Genomic DNA, 15947 nt, shown 5'->3' with positions numbered 1-15947 from the left:
TATTCTACTAGAAATTGGAAAACTTGAGTAACATCTGGTGACACTATTTAAGGCAAGGGTGTCCAACCTGCGGCCCTCCAGCTGCTGCAGGACTACATCTCCCATAATGCTCTTTCAGCCAAGGGGCTGGCTGAGGAATATGGGAGATGTAGTGCTGCAGCAGCTGGAGGGCCGCAGGTTGGACGCCCCTGATATAAGGGGCACTCGTCAGCCTCTGTGGGACAGAGTTTGTTGTACTAGGGAACTGCTAAGCCATTGAGGAGCCAACGTACAAGTACCAAATAAACACACATGTAGCGGAAAGTTGGGAAGTATGATGAACTGGCATGTAACTTCTCTGTATGGTGTAGACGTATATATTTTCTGTTTCGTACCAATCCAGTATCGGTATTCCTGTTACAGAGGGCATTACAACTGAAACCAGGCTCGCCACGCTAGGATGCCCAGGTGACCCCTGAGACCTCCCCTTTAAAAGCCGTTAGCGGCGGGAAACACCTGCAGTTAGCGGCAGAGATCATCTGATCGGATTTCTCACACTCTCTCCCTGCGTGCTGTCTGATCCAGCATGCAGGAAATGTTGTTGCATCTATTTCCTGCATACTGGATGAGTCTCCACGGAGAGAAACACAGGCAAGCTGTTTGGGGGCTACGGTGGCGCAGGCAAGCGGTTGGGGGGCTACGGTGGCGCAGGCAAGCGGTTGGGGGGGGCTACGGTGGCGCAGGCAAGCGGTTGGGGGGCTACGGTGGCGCAGGCAAGCGGTTGGGGGGCCACGATGACACTCTGGGACATGTTGCTTGGTGAAGTCAGGGGATGGCCTGGGCCCCATGGTTTCCAATTACGCCTCTGCTGTTACATGTAGAGTACCGTCAGATACAGTTCCACAAAGGCCTTGGAAAGCGTGGGATTTACTCATTTACTTCTCACACCATCACTAATGTCGCCACCTTGTCTGGAAATAATGTGTAATTACATCTCAGCCAAGACAGCTGTACATCGCAATCTATTAATATAGATTAATGAAAAAAAAAGTCAATTCCCAGTTATTGCTTCATTTCAGGGCCTGAGCTGGCCCTGAATAATGCATAGTTCAGGGAGGATTTTAAATATGCTTTACACGGGGCCACCAAAGCAGAATCTCATCGGGACTGGTCCTTCAAATTGTAAATTAAAATCAGCGGGAAGAGACTGCAACTCTCCCGCAAACTCTAACAAAACTCCATGTTAGTGAATAAATCACGTGTGCTTGGTCCAGTTTTAAATACATTTTTTACCCAGACACCCATCACTGAAACCCACATGAACAAGTGTGTGAACGTAGCCGAGAATGTGCCATTACCCCCAGTCCTCATCAAGACCGCACACCGTATCCTACACTACGTTACATATGCATATACAGAATTACATGATAAAAACCATTGTCATCACGTCCGATTTTCATGCAACTAAATGTAATCGCACGTAAATATTCCTACTAGAATTCTTCATACACCATTCCAATAAGTAACCCGGCTTCAGGCATCACGTATACACACGGATCACGTATACACAAGGATAGCGTTCACACACACACTACATTCTCTCCAGTTACATTACCTTGCAACTCTTCCTCGTTGAAAAGTCCAGCGAGCAGCTGAGCGTCCGATTGGTGGAGATCGTGTTCCGGGGGCGGGGCCTGCGGGTCACTGGCAGCCCATGTGTTGCTTCTTCCTGCGTGTATCCCGTGTGTCCCCTGTTACCAAGTACCCCGGTTTTCTTCCTTCCTTCCCCTAGAGAGGATGGCTTGTCTGTTCCGGAGGGCAATAGCCGAGCAGGTACTGAGCCCTAATTGCCTTATTGCCCTTCACCCCCCTTCTGAACACAGTGCTTGCAGCATGACAGTGACATTGGTCACATGCATTGTGTGTACCTTGTATATACCATTATATGCCTATTCCAGAATAATAGGTTTTTTTTCTATTGAAATCTATCTAACCCACTCGGTCCTAAAGTGAAAAGCATAACATATATAATATATACATAAAATAATAATTGCTAACAATGTAATAAATATTGCTTTCAATTAACCCCATTGAAAAAATCAAGCCCTGTTAAATTGTGCAATAAATCCCAGAATGATACTTTCTATGCCATGCCAATAATATTATTGCTCATTTTAAATAAATTCATGCTAGAATATAAAATGACCTGTTAAAAAGATTCCCGTAAGTAGTCAACGACATGGCTGTATTCGTTAGGAAAAATAACTTAATTTTTAATAATAATTATGAATGCCGGTGTGACGATAATCTGCAAATTACGTACGTTCTGTTACCTACCGCCGCCCTGCCTTCAAACTACCTCTTTCATGATCAGCAGCTGTGGATCCCAAATGGAAAGATTTTCTCCTCCAGCTGGATACGTGTCATGCTATATGTCATTTTACCACAGATAAAGGCTGTGTGTTAACTGCGCGATATTATTTTACATGAAATATATTGTAATCTGTCTCTGCTGCAGGTCTCCCGAGTTGTGGGTCTCCCGTCAGAAAGCGTTGCGCAGTCCATTAGGGTAATCCCTGTACACCGGAAACAGTAAGGCATCTTCATATACGTTACTATTTAATCCACCTATGGCAGTGGGTACTGTTTTATGTTAAATGATTAAGTTCCACGTTCCACTTTACATTTTGACATAAAGGGACGGCCATCGTATTATAGCTGAGCGTCTCCTTTAAACTTACATAGTGTCACACTTGCAAACACATCTTCTGACACATGATATATTTACTGCCAGTCTGGTCCAGCGCTGGCTAGGCAATCATCACGGGAGGTTTGCACGTCTACGGGATCACTTTCCTGACACTGATTGGCTGCCTCAAGCAGCCAATCCTTTGTAAGAATTGTCAGACCACAGAGAAAGCAGGGAGCTGCAGCTTCTTCCTAAAGTACTTTAAGATGCATTCTTCTTTGGCGAGGCTGTCGGGGACTTTTAGAGACTGTAGTAAACTATATTCCAAGAACCTGACAAAGTATTCTTCCCTAGCAGCGGGGGTTCAAGACTCAACTCTTCCCGTATCCATTGCCAATGGTACTCTAGCCAACTAAAGAGACTAATGTGTCATCAAACAGAACAGGCAGGGTTGGTTATATAAAAAGTGAAGCTGTCACAATAAGTAAATGTTATCCTTCAGATGTTCAGATATTTCAATTGCATTATGAAAATGATGTTTTGAAAAAAACACCTCAGGTTTTTGTTTTTTTCTTTTCTTTTTTCCTACAGCGAATCACCAGATTTCCAGCTGTTTGTGAATTCTCTATTAGACGGTCATTCTGATCCAACATCCAACATCCACGAAAAGGCAGAAAAGCTTGCAAAAAAGGTTCTCATGTCCGGCAGACCAAATACACAACTGCATTGCATGTTACATCACGTTAATAAATAGTCACACAAATTCAAATTGTATATTTTTAGTCAAAACAAATAACAATAAAGCAAGCCTTGCTATTACTCTGGTAACATTAGCAGTGGATTGCAAGTAAATGTCCGCTTACCTCCAAACGTCTTTGCACTAAAATAAACTCCTAGCATTCTAAGAAATATTAACATGCGGCGTGTTTGCTGAATTAAAATAGAAATTCCACTAGAAACATACGTAAAAAAAAAAGGGTCTTATCACCTTAGCAATGAATGGATTGGTCACTAATAATCATATTCAAGTCTGCGTTTCTGAGTATATAGTTATTAAAAAAACCTAAAGTGGTTAATTTACAATAAAAATGATACTGTCCAGCTTCTGGCGTGTTTAACGTTTAACCCCTTAAGGACTATGGGTTGTCCTTAAACCCCTTGTTACATTGTATCGTCACAATACACAAATATCTGTACTGTATATAACAGCAGAAACCTTTATATTTGTGGAGGTGGAAAGGTAATCTGTCTCAATGTTTTCTTTTGGTATTTCAGTTAACCCGCGACTCTGTGATAAGTGAAATTGGCGTTGCCCGGGGCGCAGTCACCTTTAAGGTCAACAGGGAATTATTAACTAAGGTGAGTTTTTCCTCACATCATATAACTTTCCTGCTGTTTTGATGTGATAATTGTCAATCTAAAAGGGAAATCATATGGGCATTAAAATCAGTTCCCTAAACAAAAGTATATCCCTGCTGTCACCTGTCAGAATTACTGGGGATGACAGGAAATCCTACTCATTTTCAATTTCTTCCCCCTTCTAGTTTCCATACATAAGATTATAGGGTTCGTTGGATGGATACTAGGCCGTACTCAACACACAATATTGTAGTTGGGTTCCTTATTATCCGCTGTAAGCATTGAGGGCAGTTCTGGCACGTCTAGGTTGACATGTATCAATATTAAACAAGTCAGTGTATGGTATATTTTTGTATATGCTTCTTTTTCAGGCCGTTTTGCACAAAATCAGCCAAGATGGCCAAAGTTATGGGCTTAATACAGAGTTACTGTCTGTGTTACCTAAACGGAAGACTATTGTAGAATATAGGTGAGTGCCGGTTTTGGCAAGCAAACAGCAACGGTTCTTTTATCGGTGTTATCCTTACAAAGGAAGAAGAGAGAGAAGATGTGGAGCATTGAACCTAATAAAAGGGATATAACTATGTAAATGAGGGAAGTTTATGTCAAAGGAGGAGAAATGTTGGAACAAACTAGAGGGTCAGAGGCTTAGATGTAGTGTAAGGAAGTTTCTTTACTGAGAGGGTAGTAGATACATGGAATAGTCTTCCATGTATCAGAATTGGTGGGGGCTAATACAGCGTGGGATAGGCATAGCACCATCCAGTGCGACTTTAGCATGTACACTACCTCCTTTCACCCTCTACCTCTTGAAGCAGTTTGTTTCTTGCTCTACCACCTGAAGCAGCTTTGGTACTATTACAATTGGAAGAAGTTATTATTAGTTATTAGTGTGGCGAGTGAACCCCAAAACGTTGTTGATCAAAATTTTCTATTGCAACATAACATTAAACGAAGAGACTGAAGTTGCATTTCTCCGTCACTATAATCTATTGGAAGAGCCTAGGTATATGGAGCCGTGCAATCTTTGTGGAGCTACCATGTGCAAAAAACGAGATGAGAAAAGAAAGGCAGAATTCTTGCCTGTTTTACGCCATCCACGACAAACTACATGCCCAGTAAGAAGTGGTAATGCTTTATCGCAACTACAGTTTATGTGATATTGTAGAACTTGTTTATTTTTTCGTCCTTGAGATGCCAACAAACGTGGTGACTAACCTGATAGGAAAGTCTTCTGGAAGCGTGACTAATTTAAAGCGGAGTGACGTTTGTATTGCCATTGTCTCTATAGATGAAGCAAAAGCCCGAAATATTCAAATAGATGAAACCAGGTTTGATAGTTAACAGACATACAATCGTGGAAGTGCTTTAAGAGGTGCTAAGCCCACTTTGTCTGAAGATGCGGTAATTAACAACAGGAGTCATGAGGCTAGGTTTGGTGAACCCATGGGTGTTTGGGCTAAAACGGGGATCAGACTGCTAATTCTACATAGAGTGGAGTGACAGAGCTACGTTGGTTCCCATTATTGAAAGGGAGTTTACAACAGGCTCCGTAATACACTCAGATGAATGGCTGGCATACGTCTATTTAAATGCAAGAGCACCCAGTCCATTGAGCGATCTTGGCTCGGGGGGTGAGGGCACTAAAGTTTTAAGGAAGATGACAGCTGACAACTCTTCCAATTGTATTTAGATAGAACATTTTAGGAACTAGTCTGAATGAAGATTTATGCATTACATTTTTGAATGACATGGAAACAGTATACCGTTATTAAATAAATATTTTTCTTCCAATTTTGGTGTTTTTTGGGGGTGTTTAATTCTGGGAAACAAAAAGGTACGTTGTACCGATGATACATGCGTGAGCGCATGCAGAGCCGGCTGGCTGAGCATGCACTTGTCCGGTAGAGCACATGCTAAAGTGGCACCCGCTATCCTCAATCTAAGACGAGACTAAGGACTGATTAAGATCTAAGTATTGAGGAAAAATGGACCAAATGGTTCTTATCTGTCATCAAATTCTGTTTCTAACTTTACTCATGGTTTAGAGACTAAATACCATTGATTTGCCAGTAATCTGGCCGTCGGGGCGTTTCACGAAATTCTACCAATTCATATTACATTTACAGACAAATTTTAAAAAAGCAAAGAGATTATGCATTCAATACGCACTGAATTCCTTTTTTTCTGGCTTTACACAGTTCGCCCAATATTGCTAAAAAGTTTCATGTCGGGCATTTACGCTCCACAATAATTGGTGAGTATGCATTTGTGAGATTTGTTTTTCTTTTATTCAGTTTAGTTTTATTCAGGTTTGTTTAGTCTTTTTTCTTACCATGCACTATATTAGTATAGGAAGTGGCTGTTGGGTTATGTTTCAGAAGCCCATGGTCATGATTATTTAATTATTTGATTTCAATGGATATCCATTAATGTGCAAGGATTTTTTTTACTGTTATTTCCATTTAGGAGAAAAATAACCATAGCATTGTGAAACATGTCTTGCTGTGCTGAATGGGACATACCAAGACATTTTGGACAATGTTATGCTTCCAACTTTGTGGGAACAGTTTGGGGAATGACTATTCCAGCATGACTGTGCCCCAGTGCATAAAGCAACATGCACAAAGACATGGTTGGATGAGTTTGGTGTGGAGGATATTGCCCAGCCAGCACAGAGCCCTGGCCTCAGCCTTATCAAAAACCTTTGGGATGAACTGGAATGGAGATTGCGAGTCAGGCCTTCTCATCCAACATCATTGCCTGAGCTCACAAATGCTCTACTGGATGAATGGGCACAAATTCCTACAGAAACTCTCCAAAATCGTGAGGAAGCTTTCTGAGATGAGTGGAAGCTGTTATAGCTGCACAGGCTACAAATGAATGTCTATGTATTTAGAATGCAATGTCATAAAAGTCCCTGTTGGTGTAATGGTCAAGTGTCCCAAGTGGTATAGTGTAGTTAAATGACTTATGCATATGAAGGGCAAACACCAGAGCGTGTCTTCAGCTTGAAGTGCCGAGTTTTTCCTGCATAATGCAGTTGAGTTGATGAGATTGCCATTTTGGCCTAATGCATATACTTATCTATAATTTGGTTTTTCCTCGTCATGTTAGGAAACTTTATTGCCAACCTAAAAGAAGCTGTTGGGAATGAAGTCATAAGGATAAATTACCTTGGAGACTGGGGTCTTCAATTTGGTAAGTTACCTTTTATAGTCACTTTAGGATAGTACCAGCCTGGTTTCCGACACGCTGCAAAGAAACCGCTCAACACTAACATTTAATACGGGCTAATGGGTTGCCAGTCAATATGTTTTAAATCAGTAGTAATAAAAATGCTTGACTTCAAGCCTGACTTATTGAAGACGAGACGATGGAGGATGAACACAATTGGTAAACATTTTCTCCTCCTTTCCTCTTGTTTTTTTATGTTCTTCTGAATATTGATTATTTAAATGACACATGGGGGTTAGTGGTACCTGATGTGGTTCCACCCGGTTTACCAGATGAACGACCATAGTGTTTGCAAAAAATCCATTCACTGCACCCCCCATTAATCATATGAAGCCTGGCAATTTTCAGGTATGCTGCAGTATGTAGGCAAAATAAAGCACTATTGTCTTTTTATTAGGTCTCTTGGGGACTGGATTCAGCACCTTTGGTTGTGAAAAGGAACTTGAAGCCAACCCTCTACAGCACCTGTTTGATGTAAGTAGTTAACCCCTTCTGTACCAGCTGATATCCGCCCGACACGCTGCTAGGTAATGTAACTGTGGGGGGGCTTACCACTGTGTTGGTGCTGTCAGCGTCTCAGCCATATAACTTCATAAAGAAACAATTGGATGATCATCCTGATGATTAGCTTCAAACACATAAGGCGTGTATCATTGGTTCTCTGCCTTTGCTGTTACCCCAATTGAACCCTTTTTGTCTCATCTGATTGTTTCCTTTTGTAGTTATTTTTTTTATTAGCGATTTTAAAAACATAGTGAATATATTTTACAACAAGGTATCAGAAGAGTTAAAACTGCATAATTTTAATACTAACTTTTTTTTACTGTGCCATGTAAAGAACAGTAAAAGAGGAGAGTTATCAATAGTCCATTAGACTCGATCTCCACTGCTGACTCAAGCTATAAAGTTTAGTTTATTTTCAGATATTTACCAATTCTTTCCTGTAAGATGTTTCTTATACTTTATTAACTTTAAAAGAAAATATGACTTCTGTACAGGTGGTTGGGTAGCATAATCATTCATCTAGATAGGCTTCTTAATCACTTTTGTAGGTCTATGTGAAGATCAATGAAGCAGCAGAAAAAGATGATGCTATTAGGTCATCTGCTAAGGAGTTTCTGAAGAAGCTTGAGGAAGGCCACCCACAAGTGCTGTCTCTATGGACACATTTTAGAGATCTGAGCATACAGGAATATGCTAAAGTATATAAGGTAAGTTTGTATGAGTCATATACATTTTGGATTTTGCCCTGGGGTCTCAGAGCCCAAAGTAATAGGAACATGTTGCTCAGTCTTTTAGCCTTTTTTATTTTCCATGTAGACTTCCATGTTGAAATAAGGTATGCTATATGGACAAAAGTTTTGGGACGCACCTCCTAATTATTGAATTCAGGTGTTTTAATGCCACCCGTCATTCTGAAGAGCTTTCTGAATGTGATAGGATGCCAGCTTTGCAATGTCAGTTTGTGAAACGTCATGCCTGCTAATATTCTGCAGTCAACTGTAAGTGGTATTATTAGAAAGTGGAAGCGTTTAGGAACAGCAGCAACTCAGCTGTGGAAGACCACGTGAAGTCACAGAGCAGGGTCACCCGGTGCTGAGGTGCACGGTGCGCAAAAGTTGCCAACGCTCTGCTGATTCCATAACTGAAGAGTTTCCAACTGCCATTAATATCAACACAAAAACTGTGCAGTGGGAGCGGCATGGAATGGATTTTTCATGGCGGAGCTGCATGCAAGCCTCACATCACCAAGTGCAATGACAGGCACCCGATCAAGTGGTGTAAAGCACCCCACTACTGGACTCTGTGTTCTGTGGAGAGACAAATCACACTTCTCTGTTTGGCATTCGGACAGGAGAACATTACCTGTCTGACTGCATTGTGCTAATTGTAAAGTTTGGTGGAGGATGTATAATGGTATGGGGCTGTTTATCAGAGGTTGGGCTAGGTCTCTTACTTCCAGTGAAGGGAAATCTTAATCAAACCCCATCATTTGGGATGACCTGGAATGGAGATTGCGAGCCAGGCCCTTTTGTCCAAGATTAGTGCCTGAACTCGCAATGCTCTATTGGATGAATGGGCAAACACTCCAAAATCTTGTTGAAAGCCTTCCCAGAAGAGTGGAAGCTGTTATAGGTGCAAACGGGGGACCGGCTGCATATTAATGTCTGTATTTAGAACCCAATGTCATCAAAGTCCTTGTTGGTGTAATGGTCAGGTGTCCCAATACTTTTGTCCATATAGTGAATTTAAAACATTTGAATATTTTTATCGAAATACAAAGCCTTTAACACCCAATCACGTGTCAAAGTAGAAGTGAAAAAATAAAAGGAAAATAATTCCCTACTATAACACTGCCGCTGCCCAACAAAACACTCCTCTCAGTGTTCAAATACGTACACAACAGCAATCGGGGCGCATGTGTATATAGGGGAAAAAAAGAAAAATGTATATGATAGTGTGATACCGTTTTATAAAATGAAAAATGTGAAAAATATTTAGATGCACTCACAAACAGTGCCAGTACAAGAGGCTCTTCAGAAGTAAAGTCTGTTCTGTATTCTTTAAAATTCTATCGATATAAAACAGAGAACAACCACATGGTGCAGTAACTTCCTATGCTGTGTATAAGCAAGTAGAAATGCACTTACAAGATGGTTGAGTTCAAATAAATAATAGATTTAAACTTAAAAGTCCGGAGTCCGGTAAAGTTGATCAGGAAATGCAGATTGATTTCTTCTGTATCTCAACGCGTTTCGCCGCTATCTGGGCTTCCTCAGGAGAATAAAAGGAGTTGAAGTAATCCGCAATAGTAATCAGCAATCGTGATGCTGTTGTGTGTGAATATTTTTATGGTGTAACTTTTGTTTGCTCTTTTTTTTAAGCGACTGGGTGTGCATTTTGATGATTATTCAGGCGAATCGTTTTACAAAGAAAAATCACAGGAAGTCTTGCAGCTACTCAAAAACAAGGGGATACTAAAGACAACGGAGTAAGACCTTCTTGATGTGTACATAGGTTGTTTGCAATTGTGATTACTTTACAAGTTGTCATACAGTCTACTTACCATCGAAGCACCATCGACCAATCATCTATGACCTATTCGGGCTGCAGTACAACCATATAATGGGGCAATACATCATTTAGACCGCGACGTGAATTTTCATGTAATTCCTCATCTGTGGGCACAGTAGTTTTGGGGAACCCCCTGGGAACTATTTTGCAGGCAGGGTCTGGCATGTTTCCCCAAACTCACATGTCTGGTGTATCTACTCATTGCTTATACAAGCTTTTAAACGTGAATGTGCATTTAGGCAAAAAGGTCTTAGACACAAAATTATTATTATAAAACTGACTGATTTCTGTGTTTCTTGTAATAAGGTATTGCTGTGTTTTTTGTAGAAATGGAACTGGAGTTATAGACCTTTCGGAAGGACAGGACTTTTTGTCTTATAAAACTGTAGTGCGGAGTGATGGAACCTCGCTGTATATTACCAGGTATGAACATACTAAGTAATATCCTACATTTTATGGGAATATAATATATAAAGTGTGCTTACCTGTCAAATGCAAGTTAGAGTTTTTGAAATGTAAACTAATTCCATAACAGTCCTTTATATAAAGAAGTGAGGATATCCCTCCTGTATCCGCCCCACTGTTATGGCTGCAGTCAGCACATTCTTTTTTTTGAAGTTGCAGTTAGAGGTATATTTAAAAGTTAAACAGCCAAAAAGTGCCAATGGACTATTAAAATAAAATGCATGTTTTCCTACATATTCTAATGATTTGAAAAAAATACATTTGTTTACTTCCAGAGACCTAGCTGCTGCAATCGATCGAATGGATACATATAGGTTTGGTGAAATGATCTATGTGGTATGTATGTGTAAGGACCTTAAATACCTAAAGTGAACATAATGGTAGTGAAATAAGTATCCAATTTTGTTAAGAAATTCGTTTTTTTTTTTTATAACGACAGATGATTACATGCTAATCGTAATTCAGTTATAGAGTGTTCAAGAGTCACGGAAAAAAATATAGGTTCTGCATTGTAACTGATGTTTCTGATCTTAGTGTTCGTTTCACCTGATTGAGTAACAGCTCAACTGAGAAACAACCATGTTAATAGGACTTGGCGGGAGTACATGTGTTACCTGCATATATCTTGCTTAAAAATGCAGTCACTACGATTGTAGTCATTATCATTGACTGACTTCTTTAAGACAATCCGTGAATTTTGTCCTTTGTGTCAAAAAAAAAAAAATAACACTTCCCGTGGTACGTGATCACAGATATATTAGTGGACTGTAATGACTTGGGTGAGAGGACAGTAAATGCCTTATTGTTTTTTTGAAGACAGACAAAAGTCAGCAAACACATTTTCAGCAGATGTTCAAGATTTTGGAGATCCTTGGCAAAGATGCCGGCCGGTGAGCATTTTGTGATCCGTTACTAGTCTTAGATGTGCCTGGTTATGTCCTCGTGTGCTTCTCCTACAAACGCTAAGGCCAAGTTGAGTCTGCAGCATTGCTCATTTAAGATAATAATCTGTCTGTAGTGATCATGTCTAAAGTGTGTGACTTACGTAGGGATCACGTAACTGCAAATTATTTGTGCTTGATTAAATCCTTCCTGGCCAGGTGAAATCAAAGCCACTTAGTTATTACTAGCGTGGCCTTAGTTGCCCCTTCGTGTTTGAGCTAGCAATGTTGGTAAACTATGACGCAATTTCTACCAAGACTACTAAAAATCTGAATAGAATATGTTTTTTACAGAAAATGTTTTCAACTGGATATATCAAAATGAAGGGACAAGGAAATAGTAATAGTCTTCTAATAATTTACTTATATAGTAGCGTTTTGTTTTTCAAACGGAATGGTTATTGGAAAGACGATTTGCTTTTAACAGGATGGCACTTCACTTCTATCATTTTAGCTGCTATCACGTCCCATTTGGGCTAGTAAAAGGCATGAAGACTCGAAAAGGAGATGTGATTTTCTTGGAAGATGTCTTGGATGAAGCCCGCGCTAGAATGCTGCAAAATATGGCGGCTGCAGAAAGTAAGTCTTTAAATATCACTTAATAAGGGTTTCTTACTAGTAGTGGTTTACATCCAAGGTGGTAAATTGAGCCCCCAGAACCACTGAAGTAGGTGCTCTGTCTGGAGTGAAAATACCAAATGACTGCGATGCAATGTTTATTCATTGTTATATGTACACAATACAGGGCAAGAATAGGACCAACGATCACCACACTTGTTTTTACATGTCCCACAAAAAGAAACCCTACGCATTGAATACCGTGCTGTAGACAGTAACATGGGTTAACATTCATAAAACACGCTTTCATTTCACGTCCTTTACTGCAGACATGGAGGCTGCCCGTGTTGATATATTTTGGGTGATTTCAAACACCACACTGTGCTAATAACTCTTACAGTTGGGTGCAGAATTTAAAGATCCCTACTGCTTCTGCACAAGTTATCCCTAGACACCGTGAGGCGTTGGAATAAATAATCAATGTCAGGGAGAGAACTGTTTCAGAAGCAATGCTTAGCTCATGACAACAGCATTTAAATGCTCCAAGAAACAAATCAAGACTTTTTCCTTTAATGATGCATAATTGGTAATCTCGATGCTTTGATCTGATTTACTAAAGTCCGTTTGGAATTGGATTCCAGCACCTGCCTAAAATGAGGAAATTAATAGCAATGGTATGCCATCTATAGATGGCTGGGGACGATGGGTGAGAATTTAACGCTCTGATCGCATGACCGGCTTATCTGAGAATGTAGTAAGTGTTCCGACGTGTTCCCAATGTTTCTTCCTTTAAGTATAATCAGATTTTATTTTCTGGTAGCAAGCAAAGAGCTTGAAGACCCTGCTGGTACTGCTGAAAAAATTGGGATTGCAGCTCTTATTGTGCAGGTAATCATTACAGCTCTTCAGCCATCTAACCACAAATTGACTAACAAGTGATGTTACCCATCCTCTATCCTAGCATATACCTGATATATGTTTTTCCATAATTATTCTAATATTTTTCTTGGTTACCTTTGTGTGTGCGTGTGTAGATATATTAATGTACTATTTGGGGTAAAAGAAGGGTTTACTATTTGGGGTAAGAGAATTTTTACTGAGTGGTGAAAAATTGGCCAGTGTTCTCTATATTAAAATGTCAGTGCAGTACTAGTGTAGCCGGTCCCATCACATGGAAGGAGCAGAGGAGAGACGCAACCGAGAAGTAACAAGAAGTGCAAAATGCACTCGGCAGGGTTGGCCATTCGTAATACATAGTGAAGTTAATGACATAAAATGTTTTGAATAACCTCAGCTCACACTCTTCAAAATTCTGTGACTAAACACTAGTGTTTTATAAGATAGCCTGACCATATCATTCTTTTACAGGGATTTACTGACTGAATATTGTAAGGTGCCACTTTATAAATATAGCACACCCGATTTTGTACCATTCCTCCTTATATTGCTCTGAAGCCCGGTACATTATTCAGGTCGTTAAAGCCTAGTGCTTCTCTACAATGAGTTGAGCGTGGCTATTTTACTTTCAGGATTTCAAGGGGCCGCTTCTGTCGGATTACCAGTTTGATTGGGATAGGGCCCTGCAGAGTTACGGAGATACTGGTGTGTTTTTGCAGTACACGCATGCACGGCTGCACAGGTGAGCTTCCCGCATTTAGACAAACACTTACCTAGCTTGACATTACATGCTGTTATATTAACCAACCACAATTTAAGCAAGCCGAGTACCAAACCTGCTAGTGTTTATGCAAGACTTACATATACCAAACATCGCTGATCTGCATATGTGCAATTAACCCCTTCACGACCGCAGACGTACCTGGTATGTCATAGTGACATGGTACCAACGGACCGCAACTTACCAGGTACGTCATCCCCCAAAAATGGCAGACCAGCACAGACACCCCAAACCCCCTCCCCAGAGCCTTCGATCACTCCCACGAAGCGATTCTGCAGGCTCACAATGCAATCGCTGGTAAACCGGGGATCGCGTTTTCAGCTGCCACAGGCAGCTTCAGGGAAAGGGGGGACCTGACACAACATTCCCCTGCTGTCTGATCGTTCCATGAGACCAAAAGTGCATCATTAACCCCTTCAATGCCACAATCGTTGCACTTTAGGGGGTTAATACCCGTTTTGTATGGGGCTCTGCTGCTGGTGGTCTGCCTGGAAGCCCTAAAACCTAAAATAAAGCTATTATGGGTCCCTCAAATACACTAAGAACATTTACACAGGTAGTTATGTGTACTAACGTTGGTTATAATAACTCCATCTTGTCTCTAAATAGCCTGCAAGCCTTATGTGATATGGGAGACTACGCAGACACCGATACCTCATGTTTGCAGGAGCCCTCTGTGATCTCCACCATGCAGCATCTTCTCAGGTATATCCTTCAGGCTTTCTTTCCAAAAGCAGACAAAATTAACAAAATTAGTTAATTTTGATCAACATCTTGCCCTGGTGCATCAGCGATAACGATAAAACTACCCTTTGTTTCTAACTATTTTGAGGTTTAATAAATTCCATTCACTTGGCGAGTCAGTCATAGCAGATGGTTGTATGTGAAGATTGAACCCAGACTCTAGGCTGGGTTATTTATGAAAGGTTTTAATTATTAAAAATTATGTGTTTCTCAACACAGGTATGATGAAGTAGTACTGAAGTGTTTAGAGGACCTACAGCCAAGATATCTGGTTACCTATCTGATGGGACTTGGGTAAATAACATTCTAATATCCAGCAAATGACCACCTAATCAATAGCCATTTCTGGGAAATAAGCAAGGAAAGTTAGGTTGCCGGTCAAGTTTCAATAAGTGCTCTAACCAGGCAAAATCACCTTGACTCCTTGGATGGTGAGTTGACCCAGAGCCTCGTTATATGCGATAGATTTAACCATGAAGGCACCTGACAGGCTGCCAACGGTCAACAGCACTGGAGGTTAATTTAGTGACATACTCGTAATATCCAACTCAGATGTATGCGCATAGACACATTGCTTTTCAACCTGGCTTTATTTAGCGCTGTATATTCCGTCCACGTATTGTGCAGCTTCCTAATTCTATTAGAGTAACTACTAAACTAACACTGAGAAAGAGGAATTCACTCCTAAACGTTAGCCTCATTGCCTATTGTTCTCTTCCAGACATCTGGCAAGTGTAGCCCACCGCACGCTCCCAGTGAAAGGAAGCACCCCGGAGGTGGCACAGGTAAGACTTAACCTATTTTATTTATCTAAAAGTTTGTATGGTAGTTAGAAATATTTTTACTTATTAATGTCAGTTTCGTAGGCACAGTCCTACGGTCTCTGCACTAAAATCTCTATTGTACTTCCATGGATGAACATAAATAGGAAATTAGGAAAATATCAATTACACCCACCACAGGAACATGATGTTAAAGGTATATTGATATAGTTGTCATCAATGCTATATCCAAAAAAAGGTCATAATTAGAGTCAAAACCAATTACGGGGTGTTATGTTCTGTGGCAGGTGTTCAGCATAAGACACGTGAACGGAATATTAACATGGCAAATAATATCTCCTTTTGTGCAGGCTCGTCTTCTATTTTTCAGAAATGTGCAAAAGGTTCTTGGCAACGCGATGAAGATTCTTGGAATTATGCCTGTAACTAATATGTAAACG

General features: G+C 40.5%; 1 protein-coding gene across 1 annotated transcript; it reads left to right on the top strand.

The window, feature by feature from the left end:
* The first annotated feature begins 1776 nt into the window (after positions 1–1776).
* On the top strand, positions 1777–15944 carry LOC149302494 (putative arginine--tRNA ligase, mitochondrial). Its single transcript, XM_089482641.1, has 20 exons — positions 1777–1812; positions 2498–2571; positions 3260–3359; positions 3944–4027; positions 4399–4496; positions 6229–6284; positions 7145–7228; positions 7662–7738; positions 8317–8475; positions 10150–10256; positions 10667–10762; positions 11080–11140; positions 11621–11694; positions 12200–12324; positions 13124–13191; positions 13833–13942; positions 14591–14686; positions 14945–15019; positions 15447–15510; positions 15858–15944. The coding sequence occupies exons 1-20, from the start codon at positions 1777–1779 to the stop codon at positions 15942–15944; spliced, it is 1731 nt and encodes a 576-aa protein (XP_089338767.1).
* Positions 15945–15947: the final 3 nt, after the last annotated feature.

The sequence above is a fragment of the Sceloporus occidentalis genome, unplaced genomic scaffold, assembly GCF_023333645.1.
Source record: "Sceloporus occidentalis isolate IW3139 unplaced genomic scaffold, rSceOcc1.0.p SCAF_19, whole genome shotgun sequence".
NCBI classification, from domain to species: domain Eukaryota; kingdom Metazoa; phylum Chordata; class Lepidosauria; order Squamata; family Phrynosomatidae; genus Sceloporus; species Sceloporus occidentalis.
The sequence above is the reverse complement of the archived record's forward strand: the minus strand, read 5'-3'. Positions and strand labels throughout refer to the sequence as shown.